This window comes from Hippopotamus amphibius, chromosome 8, assembly GCF_030028045.1.
Source record: "Hippopotamus amphibius kiboko isolate mHipAmp2 chromosome 8, mHipAmp2.hap2, whole genome shotgun sequence".
Taxonomy (NCBI): domain Eukaryota; kingdom Metazoa; phylum Chordata; class Mammalia; order Artiodactyla; family Hippopotamidae; genus Hippopotamus; species Hippopotamus amphibius.
In genome coordinates, this window is record NC_080193.1 from 36246381 (window position 1) to 36271231 (window position 24851).

General features: G+C 53.7%; 1 protein-coding gene and 1 long non-coding RNA gene across 9 annotated transcripts in view; one reads left to right on the forward strand and one right to left on the reverse strand.

Moving 5' to 3' along the window:
• Positions 1–24851, forward strand: part of GLI2 (GLI family zinc finger 2) — a 247689-nt gene that overhangs the window by 178527 nt on the left and 44311 nt on the right. For 7 of the 8 annotated variants that reach the window (XM_057745248.1, XM_057745247.1, XM_057745250.1 and 4 more), the window contains one exon: positions 5226–5331. In XM_057745248.1, the coding sequence (XP_057601231.1) occupies positions 5226–5331 (106 nt within the window). Of the gene's footprint in view, positions 1–5006; positions 5080–5225; positions 5332–24851 lie in introns of those variants that run through there. The other variant, XM_057745254.1, reaches the window with a different exon arrangement.
• Positions 202–23140, reverse strand: LOC130858569 (uncharacterized). Its single transcript, XR_009055076.1, has 3 exons — positions 23015–23140; positions 20375–21044; positions 202–1322 (listed from the first exon to the last, which is right to left on the reverse strand). It is a non-coding gene; the product is annotated as an uncharacterized LOC130858569 (long non-coding RNA).

Consider the following 24851-nt stretch of genomic DNA (forward strand, 5'->3'; position numbering starts at 1 on the left):
ATCTAATCCCCGCTGCACGGAAGGATAATGTGAGACCCAGACAGAGGACACAATGTCACCAAAGTCCCAGGGCCGCCTAGTGGCAGGGCTAGTCTGGGATTCCTGGCCAACGCACACCCAGCCCCACTCAGCCTGATTCTACTCATGTGGCCTTTTGGGTTTGGTTTTGTTTTGTTATTTATTTATTTATTTATGGTTGCATTGGGTCTTGGTTGCGGCACGCGAGGTCTTTTATTGTGGCGCTCAGGCTTCTCTCTAGTTGTGGCATGAGGGTTTTCTCTTCTCTAGTTGTGGTACGCAGGCTCCAGGGCACGTGGGTTCTGCAGTTGCGGCACGCAGGTTCTCTAGCTGTGGCGCGTGGGCTTAGTTGCCCCATGGCATGTGGGATCTTAGTTCCCTGACCATGGATCGAACTCACATCTCCTGCATTGAAAGGCAGATTCTTTACCACTGGACCACCAGGGAAGTCCCTCATGTGGCCTTTTGAAAAGTTTCATCAGAGCACATGACTCCCTGCTCAGGACCCCTGGGGGCCTCCCAAATCTCCCAGAAAAAAATCCCCAAGTCCATCGCACAACCTGCCCACCTGGGCTTACAGGACCTCTTCTGTCTCTCCCAGCTCCATCCCTCTGCTCCAGCCCAGGTGACCTTTGTGCTGAGATCACCAAGCTCTCCCCCCCACTCTCTGAGCGGAGAACCCTGACTTCCTCCCACACGTCATCCGAGTCCCCTCTGTTCCTCTGTCCAACTTGGTTTTCTTCTTAGCTTCGTCGCCCCTGATGTGATGGTATTAACACTTTTCTGGTGTGTTCACTGTCTGTCTCCTCTCCCGGGGAAGCTGTGCAGCTCTGTGGTGGCAGCGGTGCGGGCAGCTTTGTAACCACACTCCCCAGGACCTGGAGCAGTGCCAGTATACAGTGAGCATCTGATGCAAGGTGGATGAATGAACAAATGAGCGAATGAATGACTGTTCCTGCAGTGACTGCACCCAGGCGTCGTCCCTGTGATGTGAATGAACTAGGTGGTTCTCTGAGGGTGGGCAGAGAGGTCCGGACAGCGGGTCCCCGGGCTAGGCTCCTTGCTCCTTCCCCTGCGGGCTGATGGGAAGCACAGCCCTCCATCCTGCACCAGCACTGGGCGCTGCAGGGTCGGACGTGAGCGCTCAGAAGCCGTATTTGCTGAGGGTCCGCTTTGTGCTGGGGGCTGGGCTCTGTGAAAGCACACGGGGCTGAGTGCAGAGAGACGGTGAAACCAGTGGTCACAAACTGCCCGACGGTTGCTCTCCTATGTAGACTTGCCACTCTGAGCCTCGATGTTCTTTCCTGAAAAATGGAGATAAGGACAGGGTTGGTGGTCCAACTAAACGAGACGCTGTAAGCAAAGCCCCACGAGGCAACTGATCTCACCAAAGATGAGCATCTGAGGAATGTCCCCTCCTGACCTGGGCGGGGAGTGCCACACTCAGCTGCTGGCCCACATAACACATCTCTGCCCGGACGGGAGGAACCTCTGACACGAGTTCTCAGGCTTGTCCTGAGGATCCCAAGCGGGTAAGCCTGGGGGTGGCCAGAGCCCCGGCTGCCTGCTCAGTCCGTGGGTGTCAGCTGTCTGAGGAGCAGCTGGGCTGGGGAGGTCTGTTTCCCTGGTAACCCCCACAGCCCGCATCCCAGGACCTGGCAGAAAGGAGGCAGCAACCCCAGCTACAGCAGGACCCTGCAGGTGGCTGTCACTTATGCCTCTGCTGGGAAGCCCCAGGCTCCTTCTCCCCAACCTCTCCCGTGTGTGTGCACGTGCCCACACACCCACACACATGCACACACACACAGCCTGGTCTTGTGCAGCAGCCGGGTCACCTCAGTGCCACGTCCGTTTCATGTTTGCCTGGTCAACTACCATGAGTGCTTCATTCCTGGGGGTTTTATAGCTCTTTAGCCCTGGATGAAGTTGCATTCATCCTGAGAAGAGCACTGCTAGCTGGTGAGGCAGAGGGGAAGGTCTGGGCTCTCCTGGCATCAGGGGACCCCCTCAACCTCTGCAGGTGCAAGATCGGTGGGGACAGGAGTGCCCCGGGGTTCTGGAGGATGGTCAGTGGAAAGACTAGGAATTCTGGGGCGGATGCAGCCTGGGGTTGCCGTGAAGATCCAGGAGTTGCTGTTTGCGAAGCTCTGAGAGCACAGCCCGGTGCTGTGCGAGTGTTTGCTAAATAACACACAAGCAGGGTGGGGACAGGAGGACTCCAGGATCACCCTGGTACCCAGGGACTGTCTCGGAGTGTTCGTTGGGGCTGTGCAGAGGGAAAAGCCAGCGCCTTGGATTCCCCTCCTGGCTCTGTCATCTATCAGCCCCATGACTTTGGGCTTAAATCACCCTTTGCCTCCATTTCCTCATCTGTGAAATGGGCACAGTAACACCTACCCTGGCTGCCTCGGGGGGCTTTTGGATATGCAGGGAAACAGTCAGAAATAGACAAAAGCAAACTATGTTTATTTTGTTAGCCATACTGGAATCTGGTCTACCTGGCTACATTTCAAAAAACAAAAAAAACAACCCTTTCCTGCAAGTTGGGGAGGTGAACAGTACCTCCCTGCTGATTCCCCTGGGGGTTCGGGAAGCCCAGTTTGTCTCCCAGGCTGTAAGCAGACCAGCGGGCCCTCTGCCCTCCCCAGGGTCTGCAGTGAGCAGAGGGTGACTTGTCCCCTGCCCCCCAGCCAGCAACTGGTGTAGTCATGGTTTAATTTTGGACTGCGGGGCTCAAAACATTAGTGATAATTGTCACCATCACTAGTAACACAGACAGAGAGCTTCTTACGTGCACAGATGCCTCCTGGGAAGAACATTTTATCTTCAGGGCAACCCTAAGAGCAGTTACTGTTACTTGTTTTTGGATGGACCCAGGGAGACGCAGAGGTAGCAGAGTCTGCCCAAAGCCAGGCCGTTGGTGAGCAGCAGCTTCGCTCTGGGTCTCTGCCTCCCAAAGGCGGCCTCGTCCTCCTGTCGCCGTTTTTAGGCTCGCAGCTGCACACCCAGCCTCACCTCCTCAGAGAACACGCGCCCGAGTGGGGAAGAGGGGGATCGTTCCCACAGTCCCAGCCCCGGAATGGAGCGCCCGACCACAGGGATGAGGCAACGCACCAGTGCCGTGTTTCCTTGGAGCCCAAGATTTGTGGAGGCTGGGTTTGGCAAACTGATTTAATCAGAGTGAGAGGATTTGCTCTTTTTATTGCTGGTCCCCGTGGAAGGTGTCAGGATTGTGGAATTAGGAAGATAAAATTGTGTGTAAAAATTAAGGTTAAATTTCAGAAGGAAAGTTTCCTCTTGTTAAGAATTCATAAGCAATGAACCCAAGTGTCCGTCAACAGGTGAGTGGATAACCCAGATGTGGTTTGTCTACACAATGAATGTTATTCAGCCTTAAACAAGGAAATTCTACCACTCAGCCACATAAAAGAATGAAATAATGCCCTTTGCAGCAGCACGCCCTAGAGATTGTCATACTAAGTGAAGTCAGTCAGACAGAGAAAGACAGATATCATATGACACCACCTATATGTGGAAAAGAAATGACACAAATGAACTTATCTACGAAACAGAAACAGACTCAGACAGAGAGAACAGACTGACTGGTGGTTGCCAAGGGGGACATGGGAGAGGGATGGATTGGGAGTTTGGGGTTAGCAGATGCAAACTATTATATAGAGAATGGATAAACAGTAAGGTCCTGCTGTACAGCTCAGGGAACTATATTCAATATCCTGAAATAAGCCATAATGGAAAAGAATATGAAAAAGAATGTATGTATGTGTATAGCTGAATCACTCTGCTGTGCAGCAGAAACTAACACAATTGTAAATCAACTAGACTCCAATAAAATAAATTTTAGAAAAAGGAAATTCAGACACATGCCGTGGTGGATGAACCTTGGGGACATTATGTTCAGTGCAAGAAGCTGGTCACAAGATGACAGCTAGTGTGTGATTCCACTCATACAAGGTCCCCAGAGGCGTCAGATCCACACAGGCAGAGAGGAGAGTGGTGGTCGCCAGGGGCCCGTGCGGAGGGAGGAGGGTTGCTGTTTAACGGGGACAGAGTTTCAACTGGGGATGATGGAAAGAGTTCTGGGGGGTGCATGGTGGTAGCGCATTCAGTTGTATCCTTAACAATGGTTAAAATGGTAAATTTTATGTTGTATGCATTTTACCACAATAAAAAGAGGGACTTCGTAGTGCTTACAATACTAGCATCTGTTTGCACAGTCGGTCAGCAGCATTATTTCTGTGCATTTATCATCACAGGCCCTGCAGTCAGCTGACCTGTGTGCATGGAAAACAAACCCAGCTGATTTCTTTAAACTCTTGAGTAGTTCAGACTCAACACAGATCCTCACTGGCCCGTGGCGCTCAGCCTGAGTGAGAGCTGACTGAGAAATCTTAGCCCTTTTCCCAGTTTAACTACTTCTTAAAGAGCCTTGTTTTCCTAAGGCCTGTAATTATGTTTGCCTCGAGGGTACCCAGGAATTTTTTTTTTTTTAATAAGCAAAGAGCATCCTACAATTATCATGATTTGTGGAGGCCTGGCCAAGTGCAGACAGGAGGCTGACGCACTCTGGAAACTGGGTCTCACGTGTCGGCGTTGGCATCCTGGGGGCCAGCGCCAGCGCACTTGGGGTCGGTAATTAATATTAAGAGCTAGAGCATTTGCGGACCCACAGAGGTGTCCACTGTGGGCTGCGAACAGGACGGGGCAGGCGGCTCGGTGGGACTTGGCCTGGCTGAGGCTGGCCGCAGTCGGGAGCCGGCCCTGCCTCCGCAGACGGTTCTAGGTAAACATCTCCAGCCTGGGAGACTGCAGCATCCGGATGCCGTGACCCAGGGCTTGCAAGAGCCACATCCAGCCGAGGCCGGGATGGGCAGAAGCCTGTCGGCTCTTGTCAGCCCTGATTTGCGGCCAAGTCTGTCATCTCCCTGAGTTCAAAGAGCGCTTAGCTGCTTGTCTTTGTCAGGAGCGCGGTTGGGGATCTTTTATGTGAAAGATGTAGGGTTCTCGGGCTGACTTTGATTATTTATTCATCCCCCTTCGTGGGTGTGTGATAGCCGGGCATCCCAGAGCCCCCCCGTCCTGACCGCTCTTGCTCTAAAATTCATCGAGCTTTATTTAAAGCCCTTTGAAAATTGCTTTTCGAGGGAGGGAAAAGTTTTTGAAGTCCTGTTTCTCTCTCCCCTCTGCAGTGCCCACGCATCTCCTGCCACCGTTCCACGCCCCCTTCCCGATTGACATGCGGCACCAGGAGGGAAGGTACCATTACGAGCCTCACTCTGTCCACAGCGTGCACGGGTAAGTTCCGCCCGCCGCCCCTGCCTCCGTCTCTCTGTTCCGAGTTCCTGATCCGCACTGTCCACCCTCGTCACCCAGGCATGCGCTGACCCCGTGTGAGGCGGGGCTGTGGGGCCTGAATCCCAGCTCCCCTCTGGTTACCTGAGAAGGAAGTGCGCCCACCTCCCACATCACCACTTCCAAGGGTGCAGGGGGTCCCAGTGTATCCACAAGCGCCCTGAGGCTCTTCCCCATCCAGGCAGTGGGGACGCCCTGCAGACCAAAGTCCCGTATAAGTACCGTGACTTTGGATAGATGCTGTCCCAACATAATCATTCTTAGTGCTCCCCCTTTCACACTCTCAAGTATCCCAGTTTGGACAATGAATTACAGGGTAACCCTACTGATAAGGACAAACTCATTATTCTTCGGGGCCTCTCCTACTCCCTGCTTTAAGACCCCTCAGTGAAGGAGTGTGTCCCCTGTGTGTTTCTCTCTAGACTTGTCCCTGCCCCTCTTCACTCCCACCCGGAGTCTCGGAGCCTGTAGCTGATGTCACTTTTCTTGGTCTTTATGGCTTCAAGACCTGATCCCTTGCTACCGCGTCCATTTTGCTTCCAGAAGAAAGGCTGAATCCTTCACCCCACCCACTATACCTCCACTGCGCCCCACACCTGCCTCTTGACCCAGACACCTGAGCTGTCCATGCCAAGCTGCCGTCTATGGGTCTAGCCCACCTGTACGTGGGTCTCAGCCCCTGCTGCACACCCTGCCTGGAACGGTCCCTCCTGCTGGCCACCTGCTCTAGACCCCCAAAACCTCAGCTCGGGAGCATCTCCTCCAGGGAGCCCACCCGGAGTGGGGGCCCTTCCCTGGATTCCCACCACACTGTAGCACCAGAATGAGCTGTTTTCACACTGCCTCCCGCGGGCTCTGAGCTGTGCTCTGATTTCCGCCTTGATGATGGCTGACACGTACGTAATAGGTTTACCATCAATGTTTGCCAAGCAGAGAACCCCCTCCACACATTCCACCCATTGAAGACAGACCCAGCCCCCATTGGAATAAAGTCATTCAGAACTCACTGAGCCCTCACTATATTCAAAGCCCTGTGTCTGAATTGGGGGGAGGGCAGGCGACCCCTGTTTCTGGGCACCCACTGCCCATCTCAGACAGAGCAAATCTGGGACTTCTGTTTACTTTTTCAAGATGTATTTTGGAATAATCTCAGACATATGAAAAAAGTTGCAAAAATAGTACAAAGGTTTCCTGTATACCCTCACCCAGTTCCTCAAATGTTCACATCTTACATAACCAAAGACTGGTCCAGTGCTATTAACAAACTCATAAATCTTATCTCAATTTCCTCAGTTGCCTATGCGTGTCCTTTTTTCCCCTGTTCAGGATTCAGCTCTTGCATTTAGTTGTCATAACTCCTTAGTCATCTTTAACCCAGGACATGGCTCTGTCTCTCTTGCCTTTCATGACCTTGACACTTTTTATATTCTTTTCCATTGTGGTTTATCTCAGGATATTGAATATAGTTCCCTGTGCTATACAGTAGGACCTTATTTATCCATTCTCTGTATAATAGTTCACATCTGCTAACCCCAAGCTCCCAATCCATCCCTCCCCCATGTCCCCCTTGGCAACCACAAGTCTGTTCTCTGTGTCTGTGAGTCTGTTTCTGTTTCATAGATAAGTTCATTTATGTCACATTCTAGATTCCACATATAAGCGATGTCATATATTTGTCTTTCTCTGTTTGACTTACTTCCCTCAAAATGACAATCTGTAGGTCCATCCATGTTGCTGCAAATGGCATTATTTCATTCTTTTATGTGGCTGAGTAGTATTCCATGGTGTATATGTATAACATCTTCCTTATCCATTCATCTGATGACGGAAACTTAGGTTGCTTCCACGTCTTGGCTATTGTAACTAGTGCTGTTATGAATATAGGGGTGTATGTATCTTTTCGTATTAGAGTTTCGTCCGGATGTATGCCCAGGAGTGGGACTGCTGGATCTTATGGCAACTCTATTTTTAGTTTTTTGAGGAACCTCCATACTGTTCTTTGTAGTGGCTGCACCAAGTTACATATGACCTTGACACTTGAAGAGGAAAGGCCAGTTACTGTATAGAATGTCCTCCATTAGAGTTTGCCTGGTGTTGACTCCTGATAAATTCAGATGATACATTGGGGGGATACCCCTAGAGAAATGGTGCTGTGCCCTGCTAGTGCATCGTGCTGGGGCCGATGACGGCCATATTTCTCATCCCTGGAGATGCTAACTTTGATCGCTTGCCTGCGGTGAGGTCTGCTGGGTTTCTCCACTTTAACCTTGGTCCCTTTGTAATTACAAGTCCCCTGTGGGGCAGTACTTGGGTAACACGTAAATTCCTGTTTCTCATCATATTTTCACCCACTCACTTGAACATCCGTTGATGATTCTTGCCCCAAACGGTAACTACTAGTATTTGCCTAATGGTGATTTTCTATTTCCGTGATTCCTTCCGCATGTACCGATTGGAATTCTACCGTGAGAAAGAGCTGTCCCTTCTCCCCCATTTCTCTATTTATTTGATCATTTATTTATATCAAATCAGTGTGTGGCTATTTGTCTTCGATGAGTTATACTCTGTTGCTGTCACTATTTATCGCGTTGTTCAAATTGTCCCAGATCTGTGCGTTGGGAGACCCTTCAGGTTGCCCCCGTGACATGTTAGGAGCTTTGCATTTCATTTCAGTGCCTGTAGCTGGTTCTTGCTTGACTAGGACCTGCTCTTGGCAGGCTTGTGTCCCCCTGATGGGTGGTGGGGCCATTTCAGCCTCTGCTTGCCTCCTGGTGTTCTCCAGCCGCAGGTGGCTGAGACCACAGCTCAGGCAGCTTCTGGAAGGTGTGTACTCATAGAGCTGGTGAATCACCCCAAAACTGCTCAGTTGGTGGCAGCTCAGATCCTATAAGTATCAGGGGAGGGGGTTGGCATGGCTGTTTTTCTGCTCCTGAGAACTGTTCAGCTGGTTCCATGACACAGATCCTGGGCACGGCAGGCCTGCAGCGACGTCCTCCCTGCAAGGGGCCCTGTGCTGGTCAGAGACACACACACTGCTGAGAGCTCCTTGGGGAAGAGTCCAGGCAGGTGTGCGTCTCTCTGCAGGCTGGAGCATCCTGGCCCCCATATCCCCACATACCTAGGGGCAATGACAGAGATGTAAGAAGACCTCACCATTGATGACTGCCATTTCTCGAAATAACTCTGACCTGTGGACGGGCTCTGCTGTAAACACATCATGTGTTCATCTTACTTAATCCTCTCAACCCTATAAGATGTGCATGTCATGTTAGCCCCATTTTACAGATGAAGGAACTGAGGCAGCAGAAAGGTTAAATAATTCATCATTAGGGCCCCCACTTAGGAAGTGAGAAAGTTAGAAATCTATTTATGGCCTCGTAAGCCCTCCCGGCCTCGCTCTTGGGAGCAAGTGTATGGCCACAGGTCCCCTGCATGGGTCCAGATGATTGCTTCTTGCAGGCTCATGTAGCTCTTTGTTAGGGCACTGCCCCCAAGCCTCTGGACCAGCAGCCTCCCCTCGGAATCTGCTATGAATGCAGAGTCTCAGGCCCCCCTCCCAGAGGGTCAGAGGCCGAGTCAGACGCTCCAGGATGGGCCCACCATCTATGTTTAATGCACGTTGTAGGTGATGCTGCTGTAGGCTGCAGGCTCAGGTTTGAAATGTTCCAGCTGCAGGCAGGAACCCTGTCACTGAATCGGGGGCCCTTGGTACTGTCACTCCCCGGACTCGTGGAGAGCTGCGGCCAGGAGGTGGCCCTGAGTCTTCTCCAGCCTTTGCCATTCACCAGGTCAGGGTTGGACACAGGCCATGTCCCCTCTCTGGGCCTGCTTGCCTCCTGGCCAGTGAGGGACATAGTATGGGTAGAGTACTCGGAGAAGCAGAAAGTGGTGGTGGCAGGCAGCAGGGGAGGGCGTGGCCAGGCCAGCAGGCCTGTGGAATGGCCTTGTCACTCACTGGCTCTTCACATGGTACCTAAAGGGCTGTGTGGAGTTTCCTGTTGCTGCTGTTAACACATTACCTCCAACTTGATGGCTTAAAACAGTACAAACGTATCCTAAAAGTGCTGTGGAGGGCAGAAGTCTGAAGTAAGTCTTCTGGGCCTAAGATCAAAGTGTTGGCAGTGCTGGTTTCCTTCTGGAATCTTCCAGTTCCAGGAGAGAATCCATTTCCTTGACTTTTCTAGCTTCTGGAGGCTGCCCTCACTCCTTGACCCGTGATCCCTGCCTCTCACCACGTCAGCTTTTTGCCCACTGCATCTTTCTCACATCGCCTTCTTCCTCTCCTGTGGCAGTTTTCTCCCTCTGCCTCTCTTAGAAGGTTGCCAGCCATTGCTTTAGGGCCTTGAAATACAGCATCACCTTCCTGTCTAAGTATCTTTAACTCAATTACATCTGCAAAGTCCCTTTTTCCATAGAAGGTGCATTCACAGTTTCCAGGATTAGATCACGGGCATCTCTGGGTGTTGTTTTGGCTCATTCGTGATCACCAAGCCCCGGTGGTAAGTCTGGCATCACCCAGTAGAAGACAGTAAAGGGCGTCAATCATTTGTGCAGGGCCTTCAGGTGCCAAGCTTTGCACTGCAGCCTGGCTGTACAGTATTAGTGAATCCTCCTGATTGCCCTGTGAAATGGGGTTATAATCTGAATCTTACAGATGCAGAGGTTGAGGTTCAGAGAGGTGCACTGACGTTGCCGTGTCCTTCTTGCAAGGTGGGCCTGCTTCCTTCTGCTCAAAGGTTGAGGATCCCAGCCTCCCCCCCACCCCAAATCCTGTGTCCTGCTGGGATGGGCTCCCAGCAATTCCACATTATCCTAGAGACAGTTGGTCCCCCCTCCCCAGGCCACAAGGGGGACACAGGAAGTGTTCAGGAGTAGCCTCGATCCCTGCAAAGCCCATCCCTTCATCCCCCCAGGTGGGTGCCCCAGGTGGGAAACAGGATAAAGCCTCGGAGAAAAATGGGCCCCCTGGCTGTGGCTTCCGTGATTAATGTGGTCGGAGCCTGGTGGAGCGCCGCGTCCATCAAGCCCCTGCTGTAGCCGCTCCTCCTCGCTGGCGCCAAATGTGTCTAATTACACAAACGTTGCGCAGCAAATGAGGTGCGCCGTCACCTCCCGTCCCTTCGTCAGAGCCTCTGCGTCCGCTTGCCTCTGAGGGCTGCTCAGCTCCCAGGACCTGCGCCCAGGACCGCTGCCCATTGGCGCTCCTGGGTGCAGTGGGCGTGGCTCCGGGCAGAGCGCTCCTCCCCCAGCCCTGCTAGGCTGCCTGGGCTTGAACCCCAGCGCTGAACGCACCAGCCTAGGGATGTGACCACCTGACCAACCTGAACGGATAAACCTCAGGTTTCTCATCTGTAAAAGCACACAATAATAGTACCTACCCCATCTACTGAGTTATTTGGAAAATTAAATGGGGTAATATGAATAGCGCGTTAAGAACAGTTTGGAAAGAAGCAATAGATGTTAACAACGATGGTGATTGCTGTTGTTATTTCCGTGTGTCTATTGGAGAAGGGGCTCATTGTGGCAGAAGCAGGCCATGGCGTGACTTTGGAAGAGGATGCTGTTTGGGGCCTGTGCCACAGGAAGGTGGAGAATGGGGCTGAAGAGGTCCCACTGGGGATAGAGGGAGGAGGGGTCTTCTCCTACCTGCCACCCAGTTAAGGAATTTGCACTTTATCCTTTTGGCAGCCAGGAGCTGGAGGGAGTGGTCCAGTTCAGTTTCGGAGTAACTGTAGGAGCTGTTGGAGGAGGGGCAGGAGAAGTGGGGGAACATGGGAAGGACACCAGCTACAACTGTCACTGTGGTGTGGGCAGGGGAGGAGCAGGGCCAGGGCTGCCCGCACACCGCCCCAAGCAGGCAGCCACACATGGGAAGAGCAGCCCGCGGGTCCAAACCCACCCCACACCGCCCATCTGGACGACTTCCTCCAAGACAGCCGCCCCCAGCCCTCTCCAGAGCTGCCTGCCTGTCACCTGGAGGTGCCAGTCCAGCACAGTCCCCGCATGGCTCACTAATGCCCCCATGGCTCCAGGAGAGTAAATGGCACTGGAGTCCTGCCGCAGCACCTGTCATCTGTCTAAACCGCAGGTGATGGGGAAACAGATGGTTAGAGGGGTGGTTTTGCTGGTCAGGTGTGGTTCTTCTGTGACACCCCCCCTCCCCCCCACACTGTGGGGACAGGCTCCTGAGTCTCCGAGGGTCCGTTCTCAAGGGCAGGAGAGAAGGTCCTGCAGTCTCTCTATCACCTGGTGACCACTAGCAGGGAGGAGGAGCTCTTTGGATCCCCTCCCGCCCCTGCCCCTTGGAAACAGGCTCAACGGATATTGTGGGGACCAAGGCTGAGGTGGGGCACGGCAGGGCCCTCAGCTGGAGCCCCTCCCCACCCCCCAGTGTGTGCGGGAGTGGGGGCTGCCTTGGGCCAGGATTCACTCACGTGTTTGTAGGGAGGGTGGAAGCTCGTGTTCCTGGTGCAGAAGGCTGGGATCAGTCCTCAACTCTCCAAGGTACTTGTGGGGTCCTTTCCATCCCAGCGCTACCCTGAGACTTCAGAGAGGACCACTTCCAATTGCTTGCAGCCCAGGAAGGTTATGGAGACCAGCTCATGGAGCAGTCCTCAAGCTTGGCTGCAGACTTGAACTAGATTGTGTCTTAACGATGCACATCCCTGGGTCCTGACCCCAGAAGTTCTGGCTCTTTTGGGCTAAGGTGAGGTCTGTTTATAGGCACCCACAGGCCATAGTTTGGGGCCACCCTGCTTATTTTATATTCCAGAAAGCAGGCCCAGAGCTGTGGGTTTGTTGTCCAGAGTCACAGAGCTAGCAGGCTGTAAGGCCTTTTCTCTCCATGATAACAGCTCTTAAATATGGGTGTTAAACACCCCCTGCTTCCTCTTTGTCACCCACTCACAGAGGCACACAAGGTGACCTAAATCTCTTCCTGTTCTCAGCCTGCAGGAGGAGGTGTGCATACGGGGGTGGCGGGGCGGGGGGGGGAAGGGAAGGGGACAGCCATAGGGAGGACAGTTGCCGGGCTCCATACCTGACTTCTCACACCCATGACCCCCTGCACCTGCCTGGATTCTGGACCCGACCACCACTAATCGCTCCCCTGCATCACCTGATCCTGAGCTGTAATTGGCGAGCAATGCTCCAGGGGTCACAGCCAAGGCCACCCTGAATGGAGAAGAGAGGAGGGGGCGAGGGGACTCTTGCTAGGGTCTTAGCCATCCGTTCATGGAACGTCCACACACTGGCCCAGGTACTTTAAGAAAAGAGCGGGAACACCAGCTGGTGTCCACTGTCCTCTGGACACTATCTGGACACTTTGTCATGCAAGTACGTTGCCCAGCCTCCCCAAGGACTGTTCAGGACGGCGGGACCCTACCTCATCCCAGCAACTGCGTATTGATGGGGACGGTCATCCCCGTGTCCCTCGAGAAGGTGGTTTCTTGACTGTTGCAGGCTGAGCTCGTGAACGGTCAGGTCTGGGGGGATTTGGAGATGGCTTTTTCCAAGGTCGATGTTCCAGCAAGACGGCACTGGCTCGTCGTGAGGTTAATAAACATGTGGCCGGCTCGGCTGCAAGCCAGCTGCATTATCCTGGGCCCCTGACAGCTCTGTCCTCAGCCAGCCACTGAGGGAGGCGGCAAGATACGTGGAGGTTTTCTTCTTGATTCTTGGCCCAGCACGCCAGGTTCACGGTCCAGAGAGGATGGGCTTCATTTGTATTTCACCAAGAGCGTTCTCTGCCTTCAGCAAACATGTGTTTCCATCGAGTAACTGATGGAAGAGCGGAGGAGGCTTCTGAAGGGCATGTCTGCCTGAATCCTGGGCCAAGATACTGGGTGGGTCCAGGGTTGCCCACCAGGGACCTTGTCCTCCTCCCCTCTGGTCCACACCGCTCTTCCATCTCCAGGGAGTGCTCCTTAAATGCTGCGAGCCTGACTGCTTTTTCAGAGGAACTGCGCAGCAGGTGGACATGGAGCCCAGAAGACCCTGGGACCAAGCAGTCTGATGGGCAGCTAACCCACATCCCATGGCTCTCTGAGGACCAAGTGACAGATAGATGTGGAGCCTTGGCTCCTGGGGATGGGCATGGCCCTTAGGGGGCCCTCCAGGCAGGCCCTTCCTCTCTCTGGGCAACAGGATGCTGGGCTGAGACTAACTGAGATTCAGTCACAGCAGCCTGTGTCCCGCCCTCTGGATTATATCATCTGACCCTCATCAGCACCACATTGAAAGGGAGCATCCCCACACCCACTGGATACATGGGGAAACTGAGGCTTGGCGAGGTTGACCGCTGTTTCCGGGGACATTCTGCTAGTAAACAGCACAGCAGGATGAACCTGGGCAGCTTGACCCTGGAGGGCTCCTCTCCACCCTGACCCCTCTGTGAAATCCCCTCCTGCTCTGAGAGCTTCAGATCCCCAGCTCCGGGAATGTGCTCAGTGGCGTGGGACAGACAACTCATTTATAATGGAATCCGCCCGTAAAAGTTTAATGAGGAGCGTGTCTGATAAGGCGGCCCGCTCTTTGATCTTTGCTGAACACTGGCCCTCAGAGAAGAGTTGCTGCCTGACTCTGGGCTTTGCAGAGAGCCTGTGTGGTCAGCCGAGGGCAGAAGGGGCCCCGGGAGTGAAGCAAATCTCCACGTGCAGAAATGAGGCGGGTCTGCAGCAGGGGAGGGTGCACAGAGCAGGCGTGGGGAGGGGCTGCCCGGATGAAAGGTCCTGCAGGGTTGAGAGGTGATCTTTCTGGTTCCCCTCCTGACCCACTGGGCCCCCATCATCTTGGATAGTTCCCATCCCACACCCCTGGGAGGGGGCCAGGGTTCAAATCCTATGCCATCTATACTCTTGGGCTCGATGTTTAACCTCCAGAGTCTCAGTTTCCCCATCTCTAAAATGGAGACAAAGCAGTACCCCACCTGGGGTGCTTGTGGAAATTGGGCAAGTGAGTGAGTGTAACACAACAGAGAACAGGTCCTGGTGCCCAGTGATTGCTGGACAAGGGCGTGCTCTGTTCATTATCCTGTTGACACCAGAAGGAAATGCACATTTCATTCCAGACACTCTGCTGGGTGCTGGGCAGATGATATTATATCCCATCCTCTCAACACCCTGTGAGTTGGGTGAATACTCTCCCCCATTCATAGAGCAGAAAATTGGAGGTTTCCAGAATTTAAGGGCTTCCCAAGATCACTTAGCCAGTAAGTGAGATCTGACCCTCAAGCCTGAACTCTTCTCTATGCTGTGATTATCCTCAGAGAGGAAGGGGCATCTTGTTGTAGATCTTAGGGCTACAGTGTGTTATCCATGCTGTAATCAATCCACAGGAATTAATCACTAACAGTAAAATTTCAGGTGTCGGTAGACAGATTGGACTTTGACTTTGGCAGGGGGGATCTTTTCCCACATATACATGCTGTTCACTCGGGGTGGAAGCTGCTGCCGGTGCCCAGAATGCATCAGTTTATCGAGCCTAATTCATTCTTGCTGAATTTATCTGTGTCCCAAATGCTGTCACGAGGGGTCACTCCTGCCAGCCTTGGGCCACACTTATTGAGGTAATTTGTAACCAGTGCCCTGCCCCCGAGTCCTGTTGCGGCTGCTTTCCTCCATCACTGCAGCCAGCATCATTGTGCCAATCATGGGCCCTGGGACCCACGGAGAAGAACGTGTCCGGCACCATGGGAGTCCCTTCCTTCATCTTCCTCTTCCAGGAGCTACATTTCTGAAATGTGAAGTTGACCTGTCCCGCCCAAGCAAAGTAGCGTTTACTTGCTGCTTCACCCAGTGGGGAAGTCCTTAGCACGTGTTCATTCCACAACACCCACCCAGTGCCTGCGATATGCCAGCCTTGCACCAGGGATGTGGTCCAAGGAGGTGCAGTCTTGCTGCTTACATGGCCTGGGAGGGGGAGGGGGGAAATCGGGCAGTCGCAGAGTGGTGTGCTGGGGGCGTGGGGGGGTGGGGGAACCCAGAGCACCAGGAAACCAGGAGTGGAAAGCTTTTATCAGCAAGGAGGCACAGAGGCCTGCCTCTGCCCATCCCACCCTCGCCCCAGCCTGCCGGAGCGGGGCTCCACAGCCTGCTTGGAGTTGCCCTTGTTCCGATGAGGGGCCTCGAACCCCAGGCCCTTCTCAAAGCCCACACTAATGGCTTGGTAAAAATTGGCAGCGTACCCACCTCTAAGAAGACAAGACGTCTTATCTAAACTATTTGGGATTATCCGTCTAGTTTTGACAGGCATCCAGGAAAGGAAATTCCACACACCCCTCTGGCTGGCCAGGCCAGAGAGGAAGAATTCTCACCTAGGAGGAGTTTCCCTGTATGCAGCCCACCCTCCACCCAGGCCTGTTCTCCTTGCTTAAATCCAGACCCCTAGGGAAGCCTAACGAAGCCCTTCCCCCAACCCAAGACCCCACGTCTCACTCCCACCATGGCTCCCCTTCTAGCCCCCTGCATTTGCCCTGTGATAGGACTGTCCCCATAAAGCCGTGACTTTCTGGAAGGTTCTGCTCAGCTGTGCTCAGCCAAAGGCAACTCCTCTTACAGATGCAGGACCCACATACCCAGAGGCTAAGTCACACCTCAGGTACCACCTCTTCCCCAGCTCCTCAGACACGTGGATGGAATCCACAAGTCATCACTTTGCTAGGAAAAAAGTCTCCTTGATACTTCCCTCTTATTTTTTCTGCTTTTCGGGTCTTTATATTTGAAAAAGCTGATCACCTTCCCAACCTTCTGCTCCGAGGAGAAGAAAATGTGATAAAGGGTGGGCGATTGAATTAACCCCCGTTGCCTTTGTGGCTAGATCTTAACCAAGTCCATCTGTATGGCCTCCTTTGTAGGCGCAATTTTATAACCTAATTTCCCTACCCAAACATCAGTGTTTACTTAGTAAGAAATCTGCGCTTTGTCAGCTGAACACAGTGATTTCTTTATTACGGGTCTGCCCTGCACAGGGAGTGACAGCTGAGAGTTGGTGCTCAGCTAGGTCTGGTGGACCGAGTGGGTCTGGGATGGGAACGGGGTGAGCGGAGGGTCTAAAGGATTGCACGTGTGTACAGAGGTGTGCCAGCTGTGAAGCAAGGTTAGAGTTAGGGTTAGCTGGGGCTGGCCGGGAGGGAGCCTGGGTAGCAGACAGATGGAGCAGCCAAGAGGAGCCCAGTGGGTGACCCCAGACACAACCACTGGACCGTCAAAGCCTTCCAGCAGCCCACGCAGATTCTCCACGACAGCCCCGTGGCCACTCCACTCCCCACCCCAGAACCCCCGTCGACTCGGCCAGCTTCTAACCAGAGGCCAGCTTCCACCCAGTTATCCTTTTTAAAAAATTGGTCTTATTACATTGAAGACGTACAAAATAATAGCAAAAGTGTGGTTACAATGTAAAGAGTAACAATGACCTTCATTCCCTACTCTGCTCCAGGACAGGGGATGGGCCGGCACCTTTGAGGCCTCGTGTGCCCCTCCAGGGTCCTGCTCCAGGGCTCCCCCTCCATCACCCTCTGGGACTTGGAGTTATCACCCTTAATAATACATTGTTTGGGTTTGCTCTGTGTGCTTTATATAAATAGAATCATTGCAGATGGATTCTTGGGGAACCTGGTTTTCGCGGGCTGTAGAATGTTCCAGAGAGTCATCCCATTGGTGCATGGGGCTCTTAATTTAATTCTCACTGCTCTGAAGTAATCTGGACAGACAGGTACCTGGGATGTGTCTGTGCTTTGGCTATTTTGAATATCACTGCAGTGAAAGAAAGCTCTAGCGTCATCCTCCGGGTCTCACGTACCACCCATTCTTTAGAATAAATGTGTGTTTGAGAATGAAATTGCTGAGTCATGGGGTATTCGTGTTTTTAACCCTCCTAGATGTTGTCAGACTCTTTGCCGAGCCACTCCCACCAGCAGGGTTTGAGGGTTCAGCCTGCTCCACATCTTTGTTACCAGGGTGATGTCATCTACATTTTCATTTTTGTTTAAATGGCATCTCCTGGATTCGATTTTTTTTATTTCCCTTATCACTAATGATGCTGACTACATCTTTTCGTATGTTTCTTGGCCAACAATGTTTCCTGCTCTTGAAATGCCTGTTCAGCTATTTTGCCCATTTTTCTATGGAGTTGTCTTTTTCCTATTGATTTCACTAAGCTTTTTATATATTAAGGCTACTCATTTGGTCGTTGGTTATCTGTGCTACAAATATCCTCTCCCAGTCTGTACCTGTCTCTTTGCTCCTATGATGGAGCATCTGGGTGAAGAGACGTTCCTTCAGGTTACCGACAGTTCCTTCATGGTCTTCCTCACATGCTCTCCCCCACCCGGCTGTCTGGTCTGACCTTCAGCCCCCGGGACTCTGCTACCTATTCCCTGATTTGACTGCCTTTTTTTTTTCAGCTATTCTCCCATCTCAGAACACCAGGCCTGCAACACTCACTGCCTCCTTTCATTCCCCTGTGAGAGTTGTGCCCCAGCTCAGATGCCCCCTCCTTCAGGAAGCCTTCTCAGATTACCCCAGCAGAGTGAATGGATTCTTTCCCTCCCACTCCTCTTTCTGCTCCTGCACCTTAGGTACTGTTTGCAGGCTGCAATCAGTGTCCACGCTCCCTCCTTGATCCCAGAGGTCCCAGCATGGTGATTTATTTTTTTGAAGTATAATTTGATTTACAATATTGTGTTAGTTTCAAGTGTACAGCAAAGTGATTCAGTTACATATATATCTTTTTCAGATTATTTTCCATTCTAGGTTATTACAAGATATTGACTACAGCTCCCTGTATATACAGTAGGACCTTGTTGTTTGTCAATTTTACATATATTAGTGTGTATCTGTTAGTCCCAAATTCCTAATTTATCCCCCACCCCCATATTTCCCCTTTGATAACCATAAGTTTGTTTTCTATGTCTATCAGTGTGTTTCTGTTTTGTAGGTAAGTTCATTTCCATCATTTTTTTTAGATTCCACACGTAAACGATAACATATGGTATTTATCTTTTTCTGTCTGACAACTTCACTCAGTATGATCATCTTTAGGTCCATCCATGTTGCTGCAAATAGCATTATTTCATTTTTTTAATGGCTAACCAGTATTCCATTGTATATATGTACCACAACTTCTTTACTATTCACTTGTCAATGGACAATTAGGTTGTTCCCACATCTTGGCTATTGTACATAGTCAAACATTTGTGATTTTTGCGGGGGAGACTCTTTTCCTAACAGCTTGTCATCAACACAGCCTCATGGGCACTTATGCTTTTTGCTGAAATCACGTGTGTGTGGGTTCAGAGCCAGGGGAATGTCAGAGTCGACCAGATACTCCTGGTTCGGCACGTGTCAGTCAGGTTGGCAGCCACCTGCCCCACTTCCTGGGTGCGGGGTCCTGACTGAGTCTTCCTCCAACCCCCAGCTCCCGCCCAGCGTCGTCAGAGGCCCGTACTCAGTGGCTGGTGGAGGGAATGATGCATGACCACAGGAACAAACCAGTGAATGGCTGATTTGGTCCAGCTGCTGTGGTCCAGCTCCTGTTTGCAGGTGTCCTGTTTGCTGGCTTGTAGAGCCTCCCCCACATGGACAGAGTGCAGCCCAGAGGCACCAGAATGTGCTGGTTAGTCGCTGATTTGGGGAGAGGCAAGTCTCCAGTGATTTCCAAGAGAATTCACTGCACCTCTCGTTACAATTGCAAACCCCTTGGTATATTTTGAAAAGGAGTTGATTTCTGGAACTTTTAAAATTAACGTTTAAAAAAGGTGGTAAGCAAGCTTGCCAGGGTACAGTTTCATATACAAGATAATAATAATAATAAAAACCAGACAAGCAAGAAACAGCACAAATGAAACCAACAAACAAAAGCCTTGGAGAGGAGATTGAACTCCACCCAGCGGGGCATGATGGAGTTCTGTTTCTATCTGTTCATAGGCCAAGGGCAGCGGCCTGGCCATGCAGGGCTGCCTGTGAGAGCAGACACGTGCCTGCCCTCCCCCTCCCCGCGGGTGCCAAGGAGCCCCACTTTGGGGAAGAGCAGCAAGGCCAGTTTTGGGGAATTCGTTTGCTTTCCAGCATATCAGTGGGCCTGAGGCCCCTGGCTGCCAGGTGTTTCTGAGAAAGTGGATGCTCGGCCCTGAGCAGCTCCGCAGCAGCAGAGGGTCACAGCCTCCCCACGCTGAGCCCGCCGACCCCGCCCACAGCCCTGGGATCCTGGTGGGTGGTAGCATCTCAGCCCAAAGGCAGCACCAGTGCGTGCGAGCAAGCGGTCCCCGGGGCAGGCAGGGTTGGCGTGTCGGGGTGTGTACAGGGCGCGCTCAGCTGAGCTAAGGAGAGCCGGGGACCGTGTAATCTGGGCGGCTGGCGGGAAGGCACGCTTCAGCGCTCTGTGATGCAGGGGATGGGACACAGCGCTCAGATGCCCTCCCCACGTGGAGGGGAGCTCCTCCCTCTTCCCCGCCCACCGGCCACTGATGGAGCCCCCACTGGGGGTGGGGCTACTCCAGAAAATACCACACTGGCCCTGCTCTCTAAGAGCGGATGGTCTCGGAGGAAATGTGATGGTAATAATGACAGCAATTCCTGCCGCCTCCCAAGGGCCTCGTCCACCCCAGCACAATATGCAGACACACATCCTTAGCCCCTAACAAGTCGCCACAAACTCCGTGGCTTAAAACAACAGAAATATATTCTTTCATGGTTCTGGAGGTCAGAGTCCAAAATCAGTATCACCGGATGGAAATCAAGGTGTCGCTAGGGTTGTGCTCCCACCGCAGCCGCTGTGGGAGAATCACTTCCTGGCCTCCTCCAGCCTCTGGGGGCAGCTGGCACTCCCTGGCTTGTGGCCGCATCCCTCCAGCCTCTGCCGCCATAGGTACACGGTCTCCTCTGCTTCTGTGTCAGGTCCCCCCCTGCCTTGCCTCTCTCACAGGGACACTTGTGCTGGCATCTAGCGCCCACCCAGGTGATCCATGATCTCCTCATCGCAGCATCCTTACCGTAATCACATCCGCCAAATCCTTTTTTCCAAATACAACAATTTGGGACTTCTCTGGCGGTCCAGTGGTTAGGACTCTGTGCTTCCACTGCAGGGGGCACGGGTTCGATCATCCCTGGACAGGAAACTAAGATCTCGCATGCCGTGGGGTGCAGCCAAAAAAATAAAAATCACAAAATTACAAAATTTTTTAAAAATACAGTCATTTCCCAAGCTCTGGGGGTTAGGACATGGATGCATCTTTGAGAGACATTATCAGCCTCCCATGCTTGCCTCCTCTCTGCTCCTCACTCATATTTGTCAGCACTGTTGTGATTGCACTTTGTGGATGAGGAAGCAGATTCAGAGAGGGGCATGGCTTGCTCCAGGCCACACAGTCAGGAGCGAGCCGAAGACCCCGGGTCTTCCGCTACCATGCCTTGCTCTACACTGGACACACTCACTGCTTCAGCCAGCCAGCCAGCCATTCGACAGGTTGATCACATGTGTGTACCTGGCTGCCCGGGACCTGGTGCTCAGAGAGCAAGGGAGCAGGGGTGTCCCCAGAGCCCGCCGCTGGGGCTGCCTGTCCAGCGGGGAGACGGATCCCATGTGAGCTCATCGCTGTAGGCACCCAGTGACCAGCTGAAATGGATGTGCTCAGGGTCCAGCGAAGGAGCTGTCCTCCACACCTGGGGCAGGGTGGGGAGGAAGAGGAGAAGGGTGTGAGGGGAGGACCAGACGTCCAGGGCCAGCGCCGTGAGGAGTGCGTGAGGCCGAGCGCAGGACCAGAGAGGAAGCTGTGAGGGGAGGACACAGGCGCTGGACTGTACATGCGCGTGGTCTCCTGCTGCCACGACAGCTGTAAGTCACCGCAGGCCGAAGGTGAGGCTTGTGGGCCCGTAGCCCCAAGTGACCAGACTTGTCCTTTCTCATCCTCGGCAAAGGCCCCTAGACCAGGCGAGGATCAGGTGATGCCCAGCAGCTGGGTCCCAGTGTCCTGGTCCTGCTGCTCCCGCTGGCCTCGCCATGGCTGTACCAACTGTCGCTGTGGGCGTCCGTCATGCTGTCTGTGAAATGGGACGTAAAGGGCATGTTCCTGCCTGTTTCTGGCCCTACTGACCCTCACAGGGATAGATCTTTGAACAAAGCCTCCAGAAGAAGCGTCTCTGGATGGCCAGGGGTTCTTCCTCCTGGCCGCTGACCCCCGCGTAGGAGAGCCTGCCCGGATGGCTCGTGCTGAGCCTGGGTGAGTCAGCACCCTCAGCTCTGCATTGTTATCCTCTCCAAACAGGCGCCGTGGGTGGGGTCCGGGGGCCCGACTCCCTGCACATCCGTCCCCTCCTCTCCCCGAGTTAAGGAGCACGTTGGGTCCTGCCCCTGTGCCTTGGCTCAGGCTGTGCCGGGGGTCAGACGGCCCCCCCTGCTCCTCCCATCAGCGAAGTCTCACTCCTCCCCCAGCCCAGCGGAAGCCAACGCCCTCTAGAAACGCACCCGTCGGGCCAGTACTCGGGGATGTGCCCGTCCCCAAGGGTCTAGGCGTGCTCGCTCAGGCCCAGCCAGCTCGGGCTGAGATACACACAGTCGTGCAGGGTTCCCATCGTCTTGGACTGCCCTTTCATCTGCCCCCAAAACGCTTGTGCCACACGCGGGCAGGGGCCCAGGGCTGGATGCTGGGGGATGCGGGCTGGGTCCACTCCTCCACCCTCTGAATTCCTTCTGTTCACTCATCTGTTAAATCTAGGGGAGGAGACGGTGGGCACAGGCCAGGCACCTACTAAGCGCCCAGAAACACAGCACGCGCTTACCACACGGAGCTCTTTCCCTCTCCCAGCCTCCCCATCCCGCCGGCCAGAGGACAGATAGCATGACTGAGGTCTGCAAGGAGTGGCAGAACCATAATTCAGACCCAGAGAGTCCAGGCTCTGCCCACCTGTGTGACAGCTCCCCTCCGCCTCGCCCCAGCCCCCAGGGTCCAGCCGAGCCCATGTCTGCAAAGGGACACCAGGCTGGACTTCTCGGGGGCAGAGACAGCTGTGGCAGGAGCTGGCCTGTCCATGTGTGTGCACCTGGTGACGTCAGAGGACCGAGTCTGCCTTTCCAGAGCTCGGCGGCCTCGGGCCAAGGCTCCTAGCTACCCCGAGCCTCCGTTTCCTCCTCTTTGCAATGGAGCAACAAGACCTGCCCTGCAGAGTTGCTGACTGTGCTGCTCACCGTCGGTGTCCAGCGAAAGCTAACCACATCCCAGCAGTAGCATCCCTGGCAGCGTGCCCTGAGCCTGGAACGGCCACTGGCCAGCTGGGTCTCTGGTTGCTTTGTCCCTGCTCCTCTTTCTCCTTTTCCTCTTTACTTCCCCCAGCTGGTGGCCCGGCCCTGAAATCTTGTCCGGGGGCTTGGCAGGCCCCCTCCCAAGAGGGAGGGAGAGAAAGAGGAAAGAGCCTGCTAAGGAGAGGCCCTTTGCTGGGCCTGCCTCCAGCCTCCGGGGAGGTGGAGCCAGGCCCGGCCCACAGGCCAGCGCTGACATTGGGAGGAAGCACAGGACTCCTCTCCTGCATCAGAATCAGCCTGGCGAGGCTGGGCCTGCTGCTCATCTCACACACACGTGCGCGCGCGCGTGCACACACGCACAGGGAGGCGGGAGGCACTTGGCCATTCCTCTTACCCAGACCCCTGCTTGTGCCTCGTGCCCAGACATGGAAGGGCCAGCACAGCTGTGGGCAGGACGCCTGCAGGCCGGAGGGCGCCCAGGCCCGAGGAGCTACAGCTTGGGTCTGCCTTGCAGGAAGCCAGGCCCCGATCACTCCAGGAGGGGGTAGGCTGCGTTAGGGAAGGCTCGCCTTGGCACACCTTGGCAGTTGCCGAAAACAGAAGAGTCAGCTGAAACTGTGTGAAACAAGCAAACAAACGCATTGGCTTAGAGAACTGAAAAGGCTGAAGGTACCAGCTTCCGGCAAAGCCGGATCCCTCTCCGGGGGCTCAATTCAAGAAACTGGTTCCACGGCTCTCAGCTCGGATGTTTGTGTAGCATCTCCATTCCTGGCCTCTCCCCTCGTGGCCCCCAGTGGCTCCACACTTGTGTCCTACCCGCACAGCAACCCCTGTGGACAGAGCACACTTCTTTCCCGAAGATTTCAGCCAAAACTGCTGTCTTGGGCACATGCCTGTCTCTGATGGTGCCTGGGGATGCGGAATACTCTGATCATCTGAGTTAGGGTCACATGCCCCCCAACCCGCAGCAGAAGAAGGGAAGTGGGTCCAACACAGATCCGGCCCAGAGCTCTCTGTGGGCTGTACTGCTCCTCCCAGTATATAACCTTCACACATACATTATTATGCTCCAGGCTTTCTTTGCACATGCTGCTTCCTTTATTTGTAATGTACTTCCCCCATGAACTCCTATTCATCGTTCAGAATCCAGCCCAAGTGTCACCTCCTCTGAGGAACCTTCAGGCAGAGTTAGGGAATTTGTTCCTCTGCTGGAGTCTTTATCAAACTGGCTTATGTTTCTGCTGCTTCCACTGGGGCTCTGAGCTCCCTCTGGGTCCCTGGGCACAGAGCAAGTGCTTGGGGCAGTTTTCTTGGGAAGATTAACAAATATGGGAAGAAACAGCTGATAGAATCAGGCTCAGATGAGCTCAAAGCTGGACCGAAGGGGAGAAGGCAGTGCATAAAGGTAGTGTCCCAGCTGAGCAGCCTGAAGAAAGGCTGACTTGCCGGTCTGGTTGACTGAGGCCTGCAAGCGTGTGAGTGTGCACGTGTGTGCCTACAGCATGGGAGAATGTGACCATCTTTTAAAATGAGCTTACACATCTGGTCCCTATCCCCATCCTCAAGGCCCCTTCCTTGAGTCTCTGCCAGTTGCCAGAACTCAAGGCCTGGATGGGCCATGACTAAGACCAGGGTTGGGCTCCCGCAGCCCACAGGGGGAAATGGAAGAAAAAAGGGAGGCTGTGGCCGGGGGGTGGCCTGAAGCGGCAGCTCCATTTTCATGGCAGCTGCCTTTCCTGGTAGGTCTAATGGCACCGTCCTCAGTCCCCAGCACCTGCAGCACCGCCTGCGTGGAGACTCTCAGTTGGGCTTAGGATGGGGCACGTGTCCAAGAAAGAGCAGCTCTGGTCCCTGAAGGACTGGCCTTGAAGAGTAGCTGTGTCGGTGTGATTTCAGGCTGCTGGGAAGCCCCCGGTCCCCCAAATGCATTCCTAATGCTTTGAATTCTGCCATTTGAGATTCATTCCTTTGGCTTTGTTCCATCTGTTAAAACGACAATCTCCTGGAACTTTGTGACCTTGAAGCCTATCAGTCATTCACAACACAGTGTGAGGGAGAGGCTCCATCTCCCTCCTGAGAGCTGATTGGGTTGTTCATGGTGATGGGGTGGGAGTGGAAGTGAAGACAGTCAGGGATCTGGAGTGGGCTGGGGTGGGGGGGAGGGGCAAGTCCTTCTCTTCCCGGGTGCTGCCGCCTCCCTGATCCTGCACCCGCCAGAGCCCCGCTTACAA